The sequence below is a fragment of the Salmo salar genome, chromosome ssa15, assembly GCF_905237065.1.
Source record: "Salmo salar chromosome ssa15, Ssal_v3.1, whole genome shotgun sequence".
Taxonomy (NCBI): Eukaryota; Metazoa; Chordata; class Actinopteri; order Salmoniformes; family Salmonidae; genus Salmo; species Salmo salar.
Window position 1 is genome coordinate 96,042,848 of NC_059456.1, and position 21,744 is coordinate 96,064,591.

The following is a 21,744-nucleotide window of genomic DNA, read 5'->3' on the forward strand; positions in this document are numbered from 1 at the left end:
CACATGATGTAGCCGAAACAGTATTTGATAAATTCTGTTTTTTATCGAAGATATTCTACGTGGTTTGGCACAGTTGTATTACTTGGTGATAGTGTGTAGAAAAAAACAATCTTACACTCACCTCCTGCTCGCGGCGCAGCGCGGCTGCCTCGGCGGCGATGTCCGGGGGCATCACTGCCAGCACGCTGTCCTCCATATCTTCCAGGACGGAGCGACGCAGCTCCGAGGGGAGGGTCTGGATGAAGGTGACAGGGTCCAGGGGAGTGTCGCCCTGCGTGGGCTGCTGGGACAGCTCTCTACGCTGCTGCTCTGCCCTCTGCTGCGCTAGCACCTGGGGGAGGGAGAAGGGGAGAGAGAAAGACAGGGATAAGGGAAGAGGCAGGTTCGACAGAGACTTCTAGACACCATCTAGAACTATACCACTTTAAACCAAAATAAGTTAAACAACATATAAAGGCTTTATTGAGAATTCATAACGTCTTCAAAATAATTCTTACACAGTTCAGTCCTACAACTACATGGCTGGTTAAATAATACGATTTTTTAAGTCCTAAGTTTTGTTCCTCACCTCCTCCTGTATGGCGGGTGGCAGGGCAGCCAGAAACTCAGGGCTGACCTCCGTGACCCCGGGTCCTCCTCCTAGTACTGGGGTGGTGGTGGAGGGGAGGGTGGATGAGGCAGGGGGGCGCGCCGGGGGTCGGATACCCAGCTGGTTCTGGAGCACCTCACGACGGATGTCCTCTGGAAGAGCTGCCAAGAAGGACGGGTCAACACCCTCTGGTAGACTGATGCCTGGACAGAGAGAGGGGCGACTGTAGAAATGTAGAGCTCTACTGTCCATGAAGTACAATTAGGGCGCCTGATGTGCAACAGGTGAGCAGTACAATCAGGCGCGTTAGAATAGTGTTGGATGCCCACCACTGAGGGAGAGGGACAGATAAAAAACAACCAATGAGACTCTTCTTACCTGCCAGTGGGTCCTCATCCTCATTGCTGGTGGATGGGAGTGGCTCTTCCTGGATGGCCTGGGATTGGCTGTTGGCACGGTCACTCAGGGGCATGGTCTCTCCAGGGGGGGAGACAGTGGTGGAGCTACAGAGGGAGGGAGGGAGAGAGAGGGAGGAAGGGGGTGAATGGCTTGGCATGAGAAAAATAGTTTTGTTTAGATCATCTTTCCCTCAGAGCCTCTGCCTAGATCACATTTATTTTGATCTGATGTTAGTTTAGATCACATTGATATAAGCAATATACAACAGTGGTAGCTCCATGTTACCCTCTGACAGGTGAGGTAGAATGTATCATGTTCGATATAAACCTATCCAAATCTTCTGGAGCTAAAGAAGGGCTAGGGTTCAAATTTGGAATGTATCATTTGTATTGTCTTCTAAGACCCTCACCAGGTCTCTGCGTCTGTGTGCGCGTCCGTCAGCCTGCTGTCTCCACTCCCAGACAGCTCCTGAGACAGATGGACAGCCTGGGCAGGGTTGGGGACGTGCTCTTCCTGCGTGGCAGAGGCGGGGCTACTGGTATCCATGGGAGACCCTTCCAATTGTGACACGCCCACTGCTGCAGGCTCAGAGGTCTCCACGATGTCTGGACTCAGGGAGGCTGGTGCGGGCAAGACAGGGGAGGAGAGGACAAGGAAGAGAAGCAAAATGTTGATACAATAAGCACCTCTTTATAGGCTGATGACAACATCCTGGGAAAAACAATGTGGTTGCATTTACACCTGCTTTGTTCCGATATCTACACTAGCACAACACTGTGAAGCAATGTGTTGTTAGCCATGACGGGTATATTTAAAAGACAGATTGTTGTCAGACAGATAGCTCCACAGCATCACTGCAAATACAAGATGTGTGTCCTCACTGCTCATCAAATCACTCTGTGAAAGAGTGGAATGGTCTCAAATGTGCAAACTCGGCCAACCGGTGCTGGGGGCGAGCTAAAACGAACATGCTGATACTTTTTACAGTTCCAAAGCTAGTCCATCCATCATCTCTCCTCCTCTCACCAATAGGGGGCGCCGGGGACATTTCCATCTGGGATGCCTCAGCTTCACAGTTCAGCCTATCGGATGAAGCGGTCAGGTCAGGAAGACCCGCCCCCGCCAGTGTGGCCAGCGAATTGGCGTGCGACTCGGCCAGGAGCAGATCTGTGATTGGCTGGTGGACCTGCTGGCTGATGGTGGTCTCCAGGGAGACCAGGGCCTGTTCGTGGGGGGCTGGGGTGGTGGGGGTGACCTCTCCTGAAGGGGGCGCGGTAAGGAAGCCTTCTGAGACCCTGGGGTGATCCAGACAGGACACCTCACTGCCCTGGGGCTCACCTTCTGAACCAGGGAAGACACACAGAACAGAGGGGACAACTGACAAACAGTTCTGATTTTGAGCAATAGGTTCACTTGATGTCACTGATGGGACAACAAACAGAACAGGAGATGAGTCAAACTAACTCAATAGGGAGCAATAGGTTCACTACTTCAGTTACGGCAGATCCTATAGGTGTGCTAGTACTGTAGATTTAATCAGTGGAACTGGCTGTGGTATTCAAGCAGAGGTTTAAGGAGCACCGAGCCAGAGAGGTAACAATGACATCAGCGGTCCAAACCTTTAGTTTCTTTCCTGAGTGAGATCGCTGTGAGATGTTGTTGGGCAGCACTGAGGAAGGCAGTAAGTTGTATAGTTATCTCCCGTACGGGGCGCACTATCCTGATCCCCAACAACAACACAACTTACTACCTCACCACAGCACAGCCATAGAAGGGTTCCAGCCATACAACAAGCGGACACAAGCGCATTACAACATCACTGCATAGAAATATAATATTACGTAATACTGTCACAGTAACATGTTTTTCAACCATCAGTTGCAGAGTAACCGTCCACAATCAATCAAATTTTATTGATCAATAAGACGGCAGTCCTGTTGTTTCCATGGTAATAGTTGGGTCGCCATGGCGTTGCCGTGGGAAAGACAGTAGACTGTATAGTCATCTCCCAGATCTGGTGTGATCCTAAAACTATACAAACTACTACCTCAGCCCACAGCCCGCTAATCTGTCCGTCCGCCCGTCTGCCCACTGGCTTCAGAAGGGTCCAGAGGGTTTGGGTTAGGCTACTAAAGACATGCACAGAAGAATAACACACTGGAAATGACCAGAACATTATCTGAAAAGAATTCACTTGAGCAAAATTGTTTACAAGTTAGAGCTTCAAACTTCGATGAATCCGGTAAAAGCAATATTACAAATAGAGGCATTTCAAAACAAGAAGTGGTAGTACCAGCAGTGGTCTCTCCAGCAGCACTGTTGACCGTCCCCAGTCCTGAGCCCTGTAGACTCTGTTCCCTGGCCTCCTCTCCTCCTCCTGTCCTTCTGTCGTTCTGCTTAGCCTCCTCTTCCTCAGCCAGCTGTCTCCGTCTTTTTTCCCTCCTCTCCTCCAGCTCCTCGTCTCTCAGAGTCTCCAGGTGCTGCAGGATAGGAACCTTCACCACTGGGAAGGAGAGAGAAATAGAGGGGTGGGGTTAGAGGAGTGAAGTGTACTGTGTGTGATTCAGCAACAATATGAGAATCAGGGAATACAAAAATAATAATTTGTCAGTCCAATAGCAGACTAGTAGAAGATTTGAAATACCTGCGACACAGTCGTGCATGCTCTCAGCATCCAGCACTTTACACTCATCAGTCCATCGGGTTAAGGCAGTGGGGATACTGGACAGAGTGCCTGGAAAGACCGGACAGAAACAGAATTACGAGCAATTCAAAGAAATGCAAATCCAAGATTTGACTGGGGCTACTAGCATAGACTAAGCCCTTAGGACACCATTTCCCACAGAGATTCCTCCTTGTCCTGGACTTATTCTCTAATGAAAGTATTTCCACATCCAGGACTAGGCTTAACGTGGGTCTAGTAAAGCAGCCCCATAGAGCAGCGTGGACTGGTGGACAGTGAGTGAGTGTCCTACCTGCTTGTCCTCCGGTGCTGCTCTGCTCGTGGAAGAAGTCGTCCAGTAGCTCGTCGTCAGATCGGGCGATGATGTGCACGTCCTCGTTGCCCACCAGGAGTCGGGCACGGCCGCGGGACTGCAGTGGCAGAGAGCTGGACAGCTGCAGGATGTCTGCTGCAGCACTGGGACCCAGCAGTCTAGAGGAGGGAAGGCACAGGCATAGATATGATCTTAGTATTCTCTTTAAACCCACCCACATGCATGACCTTCTTGGAAATGGACCTGAGTCAAACATCAGTAAAGCAACTAGTGTCAATACTTTGTTTATGAGGTGTGATTGATTTTGCTTGGACTATGAACTTGGGGACTATTCCAAAGATCCCTTTGTACCTGGCAAACTAAATTAAAAGGCAGCTGAAGTATTTGACCGAATCAAGGAAAAGTCCCATTAATTAATCTATTCATTCACTGTAGCATCTGTCTTACCTCTGCAGGATGAGTGGGGGGTTGGGCTGTCTGTTCCCAGGGTAGTGGACGTGTATCGTGTGACCTGTGTTGGCAGTGAGCTGGCGTAGCGTTCTCTGGCTGCGACCCATGCCTTGCGCTAGACGGTTGTTGGTGCCCGCTCCGCCCAGCGTTAAGGAGCCGTGGTCGGCGTGACGCACCATCAGGGGGTGGGAGCTGGGGATGTTGCCTGGGGAGGGAGGGATGTCAGCTGATGGGAACATGATAAACAGAGAGAACAGTTGCAGACATTAGGGGGACACGTAGTGACACAACCCCGTCACTCTACATACCGTTACATGGTTATCATAATCTAGGCTATATATTACTACAGCTACATAGCTAATCCAGCTATTGGTAAGGCTGTGTGTCTGTAGTCCTAGTTGTTAAAGAGGATTTCGAAGAGAGACTAGAAATCTACTTGGAGATATCAGGGCGAGTACTCAAAGCATCTGAGTAGGAGTGCTGATCTAGGATCAGCTCTGCCTTTCAGACTAAAAGGAATATGACTGACAGGGGTTACTAATCCTAAATTAGCACTCCTACACCAAGAAGCTTTATAAATATGGGCCCAGGCCAATAACATAAATTGCCTTCTAAATCTATCCATATATTAAAAACAAAGAGGAATAAAACACCAACATGACTCACCGGTGGTGGAGAACATGTTGTCAAACTCGATGATGAGATCATCGTCGCGGTCAAACCTCTCGAAGCGGATGTGTGGCGCTGCGTTGATGTCTGGGAAATCTTCATCCAGCTCCATCTCCGACCCTTCATCATCATCATCCTCATCACCTTCATCATCCTGAGAGAAAGAGAACATGGAATATTTTTCTTACATTACAGTGTAAAACTAACTCTAAAGTGAATGGAGACCATTCAGAAGGGACCGAGAGGGTTCACAACCAGATCTTCCCTATATTAGCCCATTAAGCCGGAGCCAATGCAACTCCTCAGGTCTCAAAAAAGGCTACTTGTCAAGTATGGCTATTTGTTACACAAACACCAAAAACACTCCCTTTTCCTCACCTGGTCCTCCTCCTCCTCTTCCTCTTCTTCCTCCTCCTCTTCATCTTGGCTGTCTTCATCATCATTGCTGCCGCTGGAGTCTTCCTCCTGCGTGTGCTCCTCATCCTCAGGCTCCAGGATGTTCATAGAGTCTACGGTAGGAAAAGATGGACAGTTGGAGGGTGAGATGGAGAGATGGAGGACAGTGAAGGAGTTGGAGGGTGAGATGGAGAGATGGAGGACAGTGAAGGAGTTGGAGGGTGAGATGGAGAGATGGAGGACAGTGAAGGAGTTGGAGGGTGAGAAGGAGAGAACAGTGAAGGACAGATGGATTGAGACCCAACCACCCAACACACTTTGACCCTTTCCACACGAATAACCCCATAGTACTGAATACAACAAATGAAATAGTAATTTAATGCATCTTTATGACAGATCCGAGCCAAGCTATACTGTGTTGGCCTGGTTACGCATCCACCATAACTGTCGGAATCATGGAGAGGACAACGTGAAAAGAAACCATCAGCGCCAGCACTGACCTTCTCTGTTGGTCTGTAGAGTAGAAGCCTGACTGATATTGGATGGCGCCTCATCCATCAACACGTCCTCTTGTGATTCGTCCTCACCGCTACCACGTCCCACTGAGTGACAGAACAACCGATATAACAAAATATAAAAAATAACCCATCAAGACTATTGTATGTGCCCGCCCCTTTCCATTGACACCATCCCATATCAGTCTGATGAGTCCAGTGGTGTATTCAGAGGGGTGAAACGTTAACAATATTTCCAATAGAGATGTAAGCAAAATAGTAGAACATTTGCCCATTTCTGCACGACAGACCTATTCTACAACAAAAAATTCTACCTGGAGGTTTTGTAACGTTTCACCCTTCTGAACAGAGTCCTGGACAGCAGGCTTCTCTGCTTACCAATAATGGAGCTGTTGACGGTGCCGGCATCTCTCTCCAACAGCTCGTCTATCAGATCCACCAGCTCGTTCTCTACCTGCATGGCTGTGGTGCTGAGCACCTCCGGCTGTCCAGCGATGACCACTGTGTCTCCCTCCGTCTCTCCATCCATCAGGTCACTGTCTGTCCCTTGGACCCTGTGACTGCCCTCGACCAGAGTCCCCTCAACCTCACCCGAGTCACCTGCAACGAACATGGATCCAGTAAAATGAACGGAACGATAAGCCTAGAACAGTCCAAAATTAGGCTTTTCCATTTCCCTTTGCTTCTGTGGAGTACGTGTTTGTGTGTAGTGAGAACATATGTTAGTACATGTGTATTTATGAGTGTGTGTGTGTGTGTGTGTGTGTTAATGCAAGGATTAGTACATTGCTGAACATGACCACTTTGTTGACCTGATAGCCAGCAAGGTAAGAAAAGTAATGTCACCAAGAGCACACATGCATAAACATTCTTGTGTAAGGGGAAGCTGGCTTGAGGTTTATGATTGTGTTTTCCTGTGTGCCAGATATTGTTGTGGGGAGAGGCCAGGGGGAGGTGCTCATTTTGGAAGTGGGCTGCTCATTGGACGGCTACATGGAGCCGGCCTTGGCTGAGAAGCCGCTTCAGTACCAGCCCCTCGTGGCATGCTGGGACAGCCTCGGGTGGAAGTGCCAGCTGGTGGTGCTGATATTTGGCAGTCTCAGCCATGTACACAGGCTTGCAGGGAGTGGCCTCCAGATTGAGGGACTGACAAAAACGAGGGCAAAGAAATTGGCTAGGTACTGCTCTGTTTCAGCTGTCGTGGGCAGCCTTGCTGTTTGGGAGAAGGGGGTGCTTTCTGTACCCTTACGTGCCATGCATACAGGGACCTTTGAAATGTTTGGATCCTTTTTTTGACCCATTTGATGAAGCTCCAGACAAACAGTTCTTGTGCTGACATTGCTTAAAAAGGCAGATTGGAAATCGGTAGTGAATGTTGAAACCGAGGACCGATAATTTTTATGTGCTACAGCACTCAGCGGTCCCGTTCTGTGAGCTTGTGTGGCCTACGACTTTGAGGCTGAGCCTATGGTGCTCCTAGATGTTCCTACTTCACAATAAAAGCACTTAGTTGACCTGGGCAGCTCTAGCAGGGATGAAATTTGACAAACTGACTTGTTGGAAAGCTGGCATCCTATGACAGTGCCACATTGAAAGTCACTGAGCTCTTCAATAAGGCCATTCTACTACCAATGTTTGTCTATGGAGATTGCATGGCGGTGTGCACAATTTTATACACCTGTCAGTTATGGCTGATATAGCAAAATCCACAAATTTGAAGGAGTGTCCACATACTTTTGACCATGTAGAGTGTGTACCAGTCAGAAGATGGATACAACTACTCATTCATTTTCTTTATTTTTTACTAGTTTCAACATTGTAGAATAATAGTGAAGACATCAGAACTATGAAATAATACAAATGGAAGCACGTAGTAATCAAAAAAAGTGTTAAACAAATCAAAATATTATTTATATTTCAGATTCTTCAAAGTAGCCATCCTTTGCCTTGATGACAGCTTTGCACACACTTGGCATTCTCTCAATCAGCTTCACGAGGTAGTCACCTGGAATGCATTTCAATTAACAGGTGTGCCTTGTTCAACAAATTTTTTTGTAGTATTTCTTTCCTTCTTAATGCGTTTGAGCCAATCAGTTGTGTTGTGACAACTGGTATTTTACCAAGTAGGGCTAAGTCCATATTATGGCATGAACAGCTGAAATAAGCAAAAGAGAAATGACAGTCCATAATCACTTTAGGACATGAAGGTCAGTTAATGCAGAACATTTCATTGACTTTGAAAGTTCCTTCAAGTGCAGTCCCAAAAACCATCGAGCACTATGATGAAACTGGCTCTCATGAGGACCGTCATAGGAACGGAAGACCCAGAGTTACCTCTGCTGCAGAGGATAAGTTCATTGGAGCTACCAGCCTCAGAAATTTCAGCCCAAATAAATTCTTCAGAGTTCAAGTAACAGACATATCAATATCAACTGTTCAAAGAAGACTGCCTGAATCATGCCTTCATGGTCAAATTGCTGCAAAGAAACCACTACTAAAGGACAACAAAAAGAAGAAGAGACTTGCTTGGGTCAAGAAACACGAGCAACGGACATTAGACCGGAGGACATCTGTCCTTTGTTCTGATGAATCCAAATTTGAGATTTTTGGTTCCATCCGCCATGTCTTTGTGAGACACAGAGGAGGTGAACGGATGATCTCCGCATGTGTGGTTCCCACAGTGAAGCATGGAGGTGGTGGTGTGATGGTGCTTTGCTGGTGACAATGTCTGTGATCCATTTAGAATTCAAGGCACACTTATCCAGTATACATATTAATACACACAAACTCCGCAAAAAAATTAACTTCCTCTCACTGTTAACTGCGTTTATTTTCAGCAAACCGAACATATGTTCATACAAATATTTACACAAAATTCAACAACTTAGACAAATTGAACAGTTTCCACAGACGTGACTAAACAGAAATGGAATAATGTGTCCCTGAACAAAAGGGGGTCAAAATCAAAAGTAACAGTCAGTATCTAGTGTGGCCACCAGCTGCATTAAGTACTGCAGTGCATCTCCTCCTCATGGACTGCACCAGATTTGTCAGTTTTTGCTGTGAGATGTTACCCCACTCTTCCACCAAGGCACCTGCAAGTTCCCGGACATTTCTGGGGGAATGGCCCGAGCCCTCACACTCCGTTGTTGCCGGTGATGTCTGGTGAGGACCTGCCTTACAACAGGCCTACAAGCCCTCAGTCCAGCCTCTTTCAGTCTATTGTGGACAGTCTGAGCACTGATTGTGGATTGTGCGTTCTTGGTGTAACTCATGCAGTTGTTGTTGCCATCCTGTACCTGTCCAGCAGGTGTGATGTTCGGATGTACCGATCCTGTACAGGTGTTGTTACACGTGGTCTGCCACTGCGAGGACAATCAGCTGTCCGTCCTGTCTCCCTCTAGCGCAGTCTTAGGCGTCTCACAGTATGGACATTGCAATTTATTGCCCTGGCCACATCTGCATGCCTCCTTGCAGCATGCCTAAGGCACGTTCACACAGATGAGCAGGGACCCTGGGCATCTTTCTTTTGGTGTTTTTCAGAGTCAGTAGAAAGGCCTCTTTAGTGTCCTAAGTTTTCATAACTGTGACCTTAATTGCCTACCGTCTGTAAGCTGTTAGTGTCTTAACTACTGTTCCGCATGTTCATTAATTGTTTATGGTTCATTGAACAAGCATGGGAAACAGTGTTTAAACCCTTTACAATGAAGATCTGTGAAGTTATTTGGATTTTTACAAATTATCTTTGAAAGACAGGGTCCTGAAAAAGGGACGTTTCTTTTTTTGCTGAGTTTATACACACACACACACACACACACACACACACACACACACACACACACACACACACACACACACCACCTGTGGTACCTTGTGTGTTGCTGTTTGAGTCCCTGGCGGCTCCCACAGTGTCGTGCTCAGCCTTGCTCTTGCTGGATCCCCCCTTCCCTCCAAACAGGCTGCTGGGCTGGTTGACGATACGGGACAGAGTCTCCAGGGGTTTCAGAGCTGCATTCACCGTGTTGGCCATGTTAGGACTGAGATAAGAGAAGAAATCAATGGTGAGAAAATATGCAGAAATCATTCAGCGACAAGTTGAGAAAATTATGCACATTTCAGACTGCAATGACCAATAGGGGGGAGAGAAGCTCTCACTAGCCAGCTGTGGCTAGACAGGCTTTTTATTAACTTTTTTTGGAAGAAAGACCCACGGGGGAGAATTCACTGATGCCTTACTATAAATGTAATAATTAGGGCTGTTGTGGTGACCGCCACACTGACAGTAAAATTCCAAGTGACCATTGATTCAAGGTAATCTCCTCCCATTCTGCGCTCTGTAGGCCTACATGAATGGCACTGACACGTTGCTAGTACCCAACTCGCCATCATTGTAAATAAGATTTCTTAATTGACTTAACTGGTTAAATAAAAATGGTTTTATGTCTTTAAACTTCCGAGAGGTGACTTAACGTTGGACAAGAGCTATCAAGCATGTGTGCAGAGCAGCACAAGAATTAAAATCACATCTTACCTTTTTATAGTTAATAAATCCAATGGGAAACGTGATAAGGATACTATAGTTATCTAGCATCGAAAAAGAGAATCCATTTCCGAGTCACGCATGTAACGTCGTCAGTAGGCTACAGTAATCTATGCTCTGGAGGGGGAGAGGGGCTGGTAGCCGACACACTGGCAAAGACTCAATTGGCAAGCAGACACTAGAATAACTGAGTGACAGAGCTTTGCATAGGTGCTTTTTTTGTGTGGGACTGGATGAAAATGCCCGGAACTTTGAAAAAAATGTTCCGGTTCCCAAGCTTTTAAAATAACGGTTCTATTCCGGAATAGTAGATTCACTTCCGTTCCCGGTCCTGATTCTATTCTTCAAATAATGTTTTCTTTCCAGGTTTTCAGTTCTGTTCCCTAAGCTGGTTCCAACCCCTGCTCAGCATTGTCCATCTAAATCACTCTGACATAAATGCAAATGCAATTGAAAATCACAAACACTTCATGATTGCATTTGAATAATCTGAATGAGGATAACTGGTGATGGGGTTAGAGCGTTGTGTTTCGAAATGGATACAATATGGATACAATATGAACAAATACATTTTTAAAACAGAGACCTGGTCATGTCCAACACCCGGTTGAATTTGTACTTTATTAACCAGAACGGAGAAAGGGAGAGAGCGAACAACAGCGCCTGTACAGTGCTAGTGATCAGGGGAGGGGCCGTGCAGGGTGTCTCCCCACTGCGAGTGACACGGGAGCAGGAATAGAAACAGAGACGGCAAGCACTGTTAAGTCACGTTAGTAGACTTACTTTTTCCTAGTTATTTATCATCCCGTCCAGTTACATAGTACCCTTCTTGACTGCACCAAACCTTGAGTAGCTAGTCAAGCTAGCTAGCTAGGCTAATTGATGCTAGCCTCATAACGTTACTTCACTTCTACCCAACATACAGCTAAAAGCAACAACTCCGTTCGGATTATAAATAGCAGCCCACCGGTTGGCTTTTGGTTGTTGTAATCTTCTCATTTCACATTTAATACTGTCATTTTAATTCCATTTTCCATTGATTAGATAACTCCTACTTGCTTGCCACACAAGCAGCCATGCAATGTTCTCTCTCTATCAGTGGGAGGAGCAAGGAACAGAGCACATGCCTTTTTTGTAACTTCTTTCAAATAATTAATATAGTCGCATGCAGCCTATATGTTTTGATTTCAACGATATTAAGGTTTGTAGGCCTATCACAACTAAAGTCACCAATGAAGTCTTAATTTCAAATGATCACTTTTACACGCAACACAGAATAGCCTGCTCCATGTGCGCACTGCAATTGTTTGAGAACAATAACCTTTTCTTATATGTGAATCCTCAGTGAGAGGGTGAATGTGAATCCTCCGAGAGAGGGTGGGCAGGGGGTTTGAGAGCATCAGAGGTGTGTGTACCTGGACAGGTCGAGGCTGTGTGGTACTCTAGCCAGGTCGTTAACCAGTCCCTTCTTGAGGAAGAGACGTATGATGTTGTTCATGCCGTTGTGCTGCGTCTTGGCTGCTGCCGTGCTGTAGAAGCTAGAGGTGGACGGACACGACTCCATGATGGTGCTGATGATACACATCACTGCCTGGAGCCTGGGGGGGGAATCTTATTATAAACTGCATAATAAAGTTGAAGCATGAACTGGCTCTGATGGCTATATTACTCAGTACATAAAAGTGATATCTATTAGGGTTGGGCTGTATACAGATGTTCATACCGTCGTACCATACCCGGGTATACGGTATTACCGGAAGTGTACACAAGAGGCACTATTTACTATATCGATATATAAAAAAATGTACGCACAAAACAATTTTAGGCTACAGGGACCTTGATCCAAGAGGGGATTGATTGTCTACTGTAGCCACTTAACAAACCAAATGCATAGCTAGAGCCCTGACCTGGATATCACTTATTTTACACGTCTTAGATTTCTTACAGTTATACTTAATTGATCGTTATAAGCAGTGGCATAGCACGCACCGCCGCAAGGTTGACACACACACCCAATTCTCTCACACACACCTGGCGTGTTTCTCCGTGCCCTCTGCCATGGCCAGCGCCCGGCTGAGTGCGGCCTTCACCTCGTTGACCAGAGCCACCTGTGCGTCGGTGCCTGTGCCGGCAGCTGCCAAGCTGGCCAGGAACAGACGTGCCAGGGCAGGGGTGTCCTTATCCTCAGAGCTCTGGGTGTGGGGCAGCAGGTGATCCAGCACGAAGGCTAAGACACTACAGTCCTGCAGGGGGAGAGAGAGAGAAAGCAAAGGGAGTCAGGAGAACAAGTATTATACCCAACAAATATAGAACGGTGCAGCATAGGGAGAGAGAAAAGTAGAGTTGGACCCCTGGGCCAGGAGAGGACGAGAGTCAGGACAATACTGAGGAACTTATTGGACAAACTAATACATAAAGCCAGTCAGCGCAACAACAGCCTTTGATTGAAGCTCAATGTTAAATTCACATCTCCCTACCATTATATCTAAGACAACATGACACCAATGTCGTAGACACTCCCTGGCCATCGGGCTGTTACCGAGAACCACATACTGGACTTTTAACAGGGTCAGTAGCATGAAGAAAAAAGACAATGTCTTGCCCCGACCTAGCTCACTATCTGGGTGTCAGATAAGAACGAGAATACAGGGTCCATAAAGTGACAATTAGACTTGCCACCTTTCAGATTGAATAGGTTTGTAGCGGCAAAAGTTAATGAAAGTACAATTTATCACTCTCACATGCTTATTTCTGTCCATTAAGAACTAACAACGTTCTACCTTCTGTAGCATTTCTGACAACGCTAACATCTTAGCGACCTCCAGGAGCACTAATCAGTCAGCACTACTAGGCAGGTTGCTTAGGATACAAACATTCTCAAACAGCCTCATAGGGACGAGGTCAGAGACCTGGCCGTGTGGTACCAGGACAACAACCTCTCCCTCAACGTGATCAAGACAAAGGAGAACGCCCCCATAATCATGGACGGGGTTGAGTGGAGCAGGTTGAGAGCTTCAAGTGCCTTGGTGTCCACATAACCAACAAACTAACATGGTCCAAGCACACCAAGACAGTTGTGAAGAGGGCACGACAAAACCTATTCCCCCTCAGGAGATTTGTCATGGGTCCTTGGCAAGATTTGGCATGGGTCCTCAGATCCTCAAAAGGTTCTACAGCTGCACCATCGAGAGCATCCTGACTGGTTGCATCAGTGCCTGGTATGGCAACTGCTCAGCCCCCGACAGCAAGGCATTACAGTGGGTAGCTCGAACGGCCCAGTACATCACTGGGGCCAAGCTTCCTGTGATCCAGGACCTCTACACCAGACGGCGGTCAGAGGAAGGCCCTGAAAATTGCCTAAGACTCCAGCCACCCCCTAGTCATAGACTGTTCTCTCTGCTACCGCACGGCAAGCGGTACCGGAGCGCCAAGTCTAGGTCCAAGAGGCTTCTAAACAGCTTCTACCCCCAAGCCACAAGACTCCTGAACATCTCGTCAAATGGCTACCCAGACTATTTGCATTGCCCCCCCTCCCCTCCCCACACCACTGCCACGCTCTGTTGTCATCTATGCATAGTCACTTTAATAACTCTACCTACATGTACATACTACCTCAACTAACTGTATATATTGTTATTTTTTACTGCTGCTCTTTAATTACTTGTTACTTTTATCTGTATTTTTTTAAACTGCACTGTCGGTTAGGGGCTCGTAAGTAAGCATTTCACTGTAAGGTCTACACCTGTTGTATTCGGCGCACGAGACTGATTAGATTTATTCATACTCTTCAGTGGAATAATGGACTTCACAGTGTCCTGCTACTACATAAATAAAAATACAGTTGCAGTCAAACGTTTTAGAACACCTACTCATTCAAGGGTTTTTCTTTATCTTTACCATTTTCTACATTGTAGAATAATAGTGAAGACATCAAAACTATGAAATAACATATGGAATCATGTAGTAACCAAAAAAGTGTTAAATTAAAAAATATATTTTATATTTGAGATTCTTCAAAGTATCCCCCCTTTGCCTTGATGCAGCTTTGCACACTCTTGGCATTCTCTCAAATAGTTGCACCTGGAATGCTATTCCAACAGTCTTGAAGGAGTTCCCACATATGCTGAGCACTTCTTGGCTGCTTTTCCTTCACTCTGTGGTCCAACTCATCCCAAACCATCTCAAATTGGGTTTAGGTCAGGTGATTGTGGAGGCCAGGTCATCTGATGCAGCACTCCATCACTCTCCATTTTGGTCAGATAGCCAAAAGGCACCTAAAGACTCCATGAGAAACAAGATTCACTGGTCTGATGAAACCAAGATAAAACTCCTCAGCCTGAATATCACAAGTCACGTCTGGAGGAAACCTGGCACCATCCCTATGGTGAAGCATGGTGGTGGCAGCATCATGCTGTGGGGATGTTTTTCAGCTGCAGGGACTGGGAGACTAGTCAGGACCGAGGGAAAGATGAACGGAGCAAAGTACAGAGAGATGTGTGATGAAAACCTGCCCCAGAGCGCTCAGGACCTCAGACTGGGGCGACGGTTCATCTTCCAACAGGACAACGACCCTAAGCACACAGCCAAGACAACGTAGGAGTAGTTTCGGGACAAGTCTCTGAATGTCCTTGAGCGGCCCAGCCAAAGCCCAGACTTGAACCTGATCTAACATCTCTGGAGAGACCTGAAAATAACTGTGCAGCGATGCTCCCCATTCAACCTGACAGAGCTTGAGAGGATCTGCAGAGAAGAATAGGAGAAACCTCCCAAATACAGGTGCCAAGCTTGTAGCGTCATACCCAAGAAGACTCGAGGCTGTAATCACTGCTTCAACAAAGTACTAAGTAAAGGGTCTGAATACTTATGTAAATGTGATCCGTTTTTTAATTTTATTTTTCACATTTTAACAAAGATCTAGAAACCTGTTTTTCCTTTGTCATTATGGGGTATTGTGTGGAGATTCAATTGTTTGTTTACCTAATCAATGTTAGAATAAGGCTGTAACGTAACAAAATGTGGAGAAAGTGTAGGGGTCTGAACACTTTCCGAATTAACAGTACCGTAAATTCCGGACTATTAAACAATGACACGACTAATATATGGATTTTTCCCAGTTTTCCATTTTTTTCCCTCCAAAACAAAACACATTCTGTGACGTGCTCAGTTTTTTGGCGGCATGAAGCTTTCATTAGACCAATGAAATTGCCGAACGGGTTAAGGTCAAACAACTTTTTGGTTTACTGTTTAGATTAAATCGAGCGCTCTCAAACTTCCCATCATTCTGATTACGGTAGTCATTTTGTCACCCTCATCATGGCAAAGACACGGAGAAATGCATATGATGCAGCTTTCAAGTTGAAGGCGATTGATCTGGCTGTTGGAAAAGGAAATAGAGCTTGGTCTTAATGAGTCGATGACAAGACGTTGGAAACAGCACCGTGAGGAATTGACTCAGTGCAAAAAGACAACTAAAGCTTACTGCTCATTTTTTATTTTTTGTTACAAGCCGTGTTTCGTTAAAGCCTGTGTAAAGTTCGTTAAAGCCTGTGTAATGTACCGGTAGGCACCTGCGGCTTATAGACATGAGTGGCTTATTTATGTTCAAAATAATATTTTTTTTTTTATTCAATGGGTGCGGCTTATATTCAGGTGCGCTTAATAGTCCGGAAATTACGGTATATGTATGCATGCATGTCTCATTAGGCTGTATGTATTTTTAGATACAGGCCTAGAGTAAATGTATTATAGCGTCAATCTATTACAAATAGAAATACAAACAGACTAAATATACATTTGGCAGAGCACAGCAATCGATAAAACAAGTGGTTCTGAGCTTATGTCAGCATTACACAGGTAAGCTAATGATGAGAGAAAACAGGAATGCAGACAGGCTGTAAAGACCTCTATATCTATATGAGTGACTGTGTACAACACCACCACCTGCTGTTATGTTGGGCACCTACGGACCAAAAAAAACATGTTATGAAATATTGACATGTATTGCCAAAATAAAGGTTTAAGGAAATACAGGCAGAAACCACATCACCACAAGACAAAACAGCTTACTCAATCTTGTAAGTATAAAAGCAAAGCTTTTGGTGTGTGAAAAATCCAACACTTTACATTGTATGCAGTACAAACTCACATTATTGTGGGAGCACCTCTGCTAAGAGTTTGAATTAGGCTATTTGAGAAGGTTTGAATCCACAATCAACCTGCCTACACAAGTTGTTTGAAGTACAATGGACCAACATAGCTACTGGAATGGGAAGAGTTGAACAGGAGTTTGTCAACGCATTTTCAAGTACTGAAAGCAGGGTTTCCCCAACTCGAGCGTCGGGATCCCACCGGGTGCACATTTTGTTTTTTGCCCTTGCACTACACAGCTGATTCAAATAATGACCTAATCATCCAGCTTCAATCATTTGAATCAGCTGTGTAGTGTTAGGTAAAAAAACAAAACGTACACCTCTGGGGGTCCCGAGGACTGAGTTGGGGAAACTTCAAGCTTTGATCCCTTTGGGTTCTTAATGTTAAATGTATTACAGTAGTAAAAATCTCAATACAAATAGACTTTGAAAAATTGAAGTTTTGTCCAGGCGAACCAACCCACCTCCTTGATGAGCTCAGACTGTCCGGCCGTGTAGCAGTAGGATGCTATGAGGGTGGCGATGCCCACATAGGACCTGACCAGCTCTGCCAGGAGACGCAGGATGGTGGAGGTGGGCATCAGGGGTTTGGAGGCCTTAGCCTTGGCCCCCTTACCCTCCTCTGAGCTGGCTCCGTTCTCACCCTCCACCTCCTTCTTCTCCTCACGCATCTCCTCTGGAGTAGAGGCTGGGGAGAGGAGATGAGGGAAATGGACAGAGGGGAAAGAGAAGAGAGGAGTTGGGATCAAGTGGGGGTAGAGAGGTTGTTAGAACACATTTTTAAGGATGCACTCGTGCCAAAATCATTTTTCATTCAGTTTGTGTAAACATACTATATTGTATATTTTCATCCTAAAATGTAATCAAACTAAAGGAAGAAGTGTAAGGATGTAAATGCAGTCAATACCAGTAGAGGCTGGAGGTGAAGAGCAGGGAGGGAGTGCCTCACCTTCTCCCTGGGGCGTGCCAGACTGAGAGGAGTCAGCCACAGCACCATCTGCAGTAAACACCTGGGCCTGAGAGAGCGAGGGGAGATGGAGAAAATATTACTTACAATATCTAGACTAATACAGCAGTTTTCAAAACATACATACATGTATCCATTGATAACTCACTCTTGGGCCCTGTTCAGTCAGTGAGAAAACATTTTGAAACAGAGGTATAACCTAAACTTCCAATAAGAACACATCTTCTGTTTTCTGTTGCAAAACGTGTATCCACTACTGAAACAGGACCATGGCCAGAAGGACTCTCAAACAGCCAGCCAGATGTGACACTTACGTTGATGTGGAAAGCGGACTGTGAGTCGAAGTCACTGCCCTGTCTGGTCAGTCTGTACTGCTGGTAGACATCATCATCCTGGAGGATCTGACACAGGTCCTGCCCCCCGGGCACCGCCACAGGAGGTTCCTCTGGACGCTCAGCTACACAAAAGACACACAGGAAGTTAGCCCACAGAACCTTTCACTTTACACACGTGTAGCAGGAACACCCGCTGCTTCCATCACCTAGACTGACCAGGTGAAAGCTATGATCTCTTATTGATGTCACTTGTTAAATCCACTTCAATCAGTGTAGATGAAGGGGAGGAGACAGGTTAAAGAAGGATTTTTAAGCCTTGAGACAATTGAGACATGGATAGTGCGTGTGTGTCATTCAGAGGGTGAATGGACAAGGCAGAAGCTTTAAGTGCATTTGAACAGGGTATGGAGGTAGGTTGCAGAAGCACTGGTTTGTGGCAAGAACTGCAACGCTGCTGTGTTTTTCACGCCCAGCAGATTCCCATGTGTATCAAGAACGGTTCACCAACCAAAGGACAATAAGCCAACTTGACAAGCTGTTCTGAGGGCGGGGGGCGCGCAACTCAATATTAGGAAGGTGTTCTTAATGTTTTATACACTCAGTGTACGGCTAGCTGTCTGAATTCATTGATGTATTTTCATTCCTCACATCCACTCTCCCCTCCTTCTCCTAATGCACTGGAGATTAAGAACCGAGGGGAAGGACCTTGGACCTTGTTCAATATAGTGAAGGAGGTGAGGACATAGGACGCAAGCTATCGAGGAAACACAAATTGGGATAGGGTGCCTGTGAGGGGCTTACCCTCTTCAGGTGCGTGGTAAGCAGCCAGGGCGTTGAGCATGTCATAGATGACCTCTTTGATGGTGTCAGGAATGGGGGGCAGCGGAGACAGCTTGAGGGGGGTGGTCTTCACCAGCTGCACCGCGTTGGGCCCCTTGATACGCAGGTTCTCAAACTCATCATCTGACGCTGAGCAGAGTGAGAAAAGATGTCAACACTTACAGCAACCACACACACTGTCACATTAAGTCACACTGTAAAATAGGGGCACTAGCTGAGAGCTATAAGTGCAAGCGGCTAGTTGACTGGCCACAGGTCTGTCTGAGATGTCCAAGATGTATTCAGAAGTTGTTTTAAAAAGATTTGGTCACCACACCACACTGTTTTGCATGGTCCTTCGAACCAGATAGACCTGTGGACATTCAACTATCCAGACTCCTACCAGAGTATTTTAACATACCCGTACCAGCTCCGCGGGGTGCAGGTAGGGCGATGCGGACGCAGCTGTTGGCCGTGTCTGCGAAGCAGTCTGGGTTCCGGCAGGCGGCCGGGCCCAGAACGCGCAGGATGTAGTTAATCTCTCTGGAGCCCAGAGAGCCTGATACCACACCTGACGTGGTGCTGCCCGCCCCACTGGTCACTGCTGACCGCACCACCTAGAGGTCAGACAGACACTAAGTGCAAATTACAAATGGCTATAGTGCACTACATTTTAACACTGACTGGGGGTTTCTCAACAGTCTGAAGTTCGTTCCTCTCAGTTTCTCCTTGCCTTCAGCTGCACTGATCAGAAAACTGAAAATAATACCAAATAGTTCAAATAGGTCAAAGTGTTCCAGTACCTTCTCCATGGTGTGGCGTAGCGTGGCGGGGTCCTCGATGATGTGTCTGAACAGCAGGGTGACGAGCGGCGTGAAGCCGTTGAAGCCCGACCCCTGCGTCAGCCCCAAGATCATCCTGGTACTCTTCAGCTCAGCAAACATCATGGCGTAGTGGTGGGTTCTCGTCAGGCGCAGGCACAGCCTGAAGAATAATTATAAATTACACACAGTCCAATTGATGCCAGTTCTTCCGGTGCAATTTATATATAGACGTATTTTATGTTACGTTTCGCAGTTGTGATTCAAAGGGTGCCATTTTATGACTGACGCAAACCAATTTCCCATTACGGATCAGTAAAATAAAACTACTACATTTGATTTGTACAGCACTTTTCATGACCCTTTTCAGTGTGCAACAAGTACTTAGAGTAGTAAAATAGAAAAAGTAGACAGCCAGCATGACCTGGGCCGGGTGGGTCTGGCCCCCTGGGTTCAAAATATTTTGCCTAAGGAGCTCCATTTGTGGCATCGAGCACATTCTAATGCCTCGATTCCATCCGAAATTCACAGCAAAATTATTGAATACCTGGAAAATGTAGTTGTGGTATTATGTAGAAAGAGATGACTTTATAATTGAAATCACTGATAATGTAAGAACAAGGTGTTAGTTATTTGGGATATGGTCTTGACCTACAGTATATGATCAGGACTATTTTCTAAGTAAAATAACATTAATTGTAAAAAAAAAAATGTATTTTTAAAAGTAATCTTCAAGATTGAAGTCTTATTTACAGTTTTACTGCAAGAAATGAATTCCCACAACATTGGATGTTCTAAGTTGGCTTGAGAAGTATCCATACTGTCATACCGGGATATTTGCTAATACCGGCACTGAACAGAAGGACTGCTATTTTCAACCCCCACTGAGCATTTGTAATCTGTAGGTTAGCAATGCTAACAAATATATGTAAAATCCTATAGAGAACGCTAACGAGCGCATTGCGAGCATGTTATTATACAGTCTCTGACCTAAATTATTTGCAGGACTGATATCCCAGCTCAGAGTTATAGAAGTAGGTCAAAAACGCTACTCACAGTTAGCTGCACGCACAAAATAAATATTAGACAGCAAGGCTCTTGATCTAGGAGGGGATTCTCCTCTTACCACACGAAACTTGATTATGTTAGAGGGTAACCACTTAGGTAACAAGCTAATAAATTAGCAAATCAAATGCACAACTGCAGAGCATTTAGCACATTTTAGACAGTTAAGTTATAAGATATCTAGCTGGCAAACATTTAGTTGTGGATTCCATACTACTCCACAACAAGGCTCCGATCTCTCATTGTTGTGTGCTTGTAAAGGCCACGTGACTGGGGACTACCAGTAAGGTTAGTAATTAAAATTTGTAATTAACTCAATATTCCTCATCTCCTAACTTAATGCACAAGTTTACTGCAGGTATTTCCTTAAAAAGTAGCTACAAATATCCAAAATGTATAAAAATAGATCAAACAAAGTATAAACAACAATGACAGTATTGAAAAACCATCCTTTGGCAATTTCCAAATACTCCTGTATATGGTATACTGCCCAAGCCTAGTTCCAAATCCACAACAATGCTTAAACCAAATCAGGAAACCACTTTTGAGGTCTGGGAAAAATCTGGATAAATGTTGATTTTTGGGTGTAGTTCCACTTTAATCCCAGTGTGCACCTAGGCTGTTGTTTAGCTGTGTTTTTGTAGCACACGTGATGGGAGAGTTGGCAAAACAAATACCCACTGGATTGATGAAAATTATTATGATATCATTCTGACAGGTAAGCATAGGCTACTTTGTAGTTAAAGTTTAATTGAGAAGGTTTTTGGGAAAGCCTTTCCAACTATAAGAAGGCTTTTCAAGACCATCATGGCTAACGGCTATACAAAGAGGTAGACGCACACACCGCGTACACGGACAAGGGGCATTTGTGTTGCCTCTTCAGAAAGTTGCAGGAAATACGAATAACTGATGCATTCAGTTCATATCTTATGATAAACTTGGGCAAATGTATACATTTAGTTGATTCCATACTAAGGTCTATACATCTTTTTACAGAGTTGAATTCCGCTTTAATGCCTGGATACCATTAGGGG

General features: G+C 45.6%; 1 protein-coding gene across 16 annotated transcripts in view; it reads right to left on the minus strand.

Annotated features, from left to right (window-relative positions):
• Nucleotides 1-21,744, minus strand: part of LOC100380641 (E3 ubiquitin-protein ligase HUWE1) — an 87,742-nt gene that overhangs the window by 21,732 nt on the left and 44,266 nt on the right. For 10 of the 16 annotated variants that reach the window (XM_045696356.1, XM_045696343.1, XM_045696353.1 and 7 more), the window contains 22 exons: nt 19,628-19,808; nt 19,246-19,441; nt 18,807-18,974; nt 17,985-18,127; nt 17,611-17,719; nt 17,168-17,391; nt 12,586-12,797; nt 11,970-12,152; nt 9,885-10,051; nt 6,393-6,614; nt 6,000-6,101; nt 5,482-5,612; nt 5,101-5,257; nt 4,432-4,660; nt 3,964-4,142; nt 3,633-3,722; nt 3,282-3,491; nt 2,015-2,329; nt 1,398-1,608; nt 968-1,092; nt 569-792; nt 116-331 (listed from right to left, as the gene is read on the minus strand). In XM_045696356.1, the coding sequence (XP_045552312.1) occupies nt 116-331; nt 569-792; nt 968-1,092; nt 1,398-1,608; nt 2,015-2,329; nt 3,282-3,491; nt 3,633-3,722; nt 3,964-4,142; nt 4,432-4,660; nt 5,101-5,257; nt 5,482-5,612; nt 6,000-6,101; nt 6,393-6,614; nt 9,885-10,051; nt 11,970-12,152; nt 12,586-12,797; nt 17,168-17,391; nt 17,611-17,719; nt 17,985-18,127; nt 18,807-18,974; nt 19,246-19,441; nt 19,628-19,808 (3,994 nt within the window). The remainder of the gene's footprint in view (nt 1-115; nt 332-568; nt 793-967; nt 1,093-1,397; nt 1,609-2,014; nt 2,330-3,281; nt 3,492-3,632; nt 3,723-3,963; nt 4,143-4,431; nt 4,661-5,100; nt 5,258-5,481; nt 5,613-5,999; nt 6,102-6,392; nt 6,615-9,884; nt 10,052-11,969; nt 12,153-12,585; nt 12,798-17,167; nt 17,392-17,610; nt 17,720-17,984; nt 18,128-18,806; nt 18,975-19,245; nt 19,442-19,627; nt 19,809-21,744) is intronic. The other 6 variants (XM_045696354.1, XM_045696346.1, XM_045696357.1 and 3 more) reach the window with 6 other exon arrangements.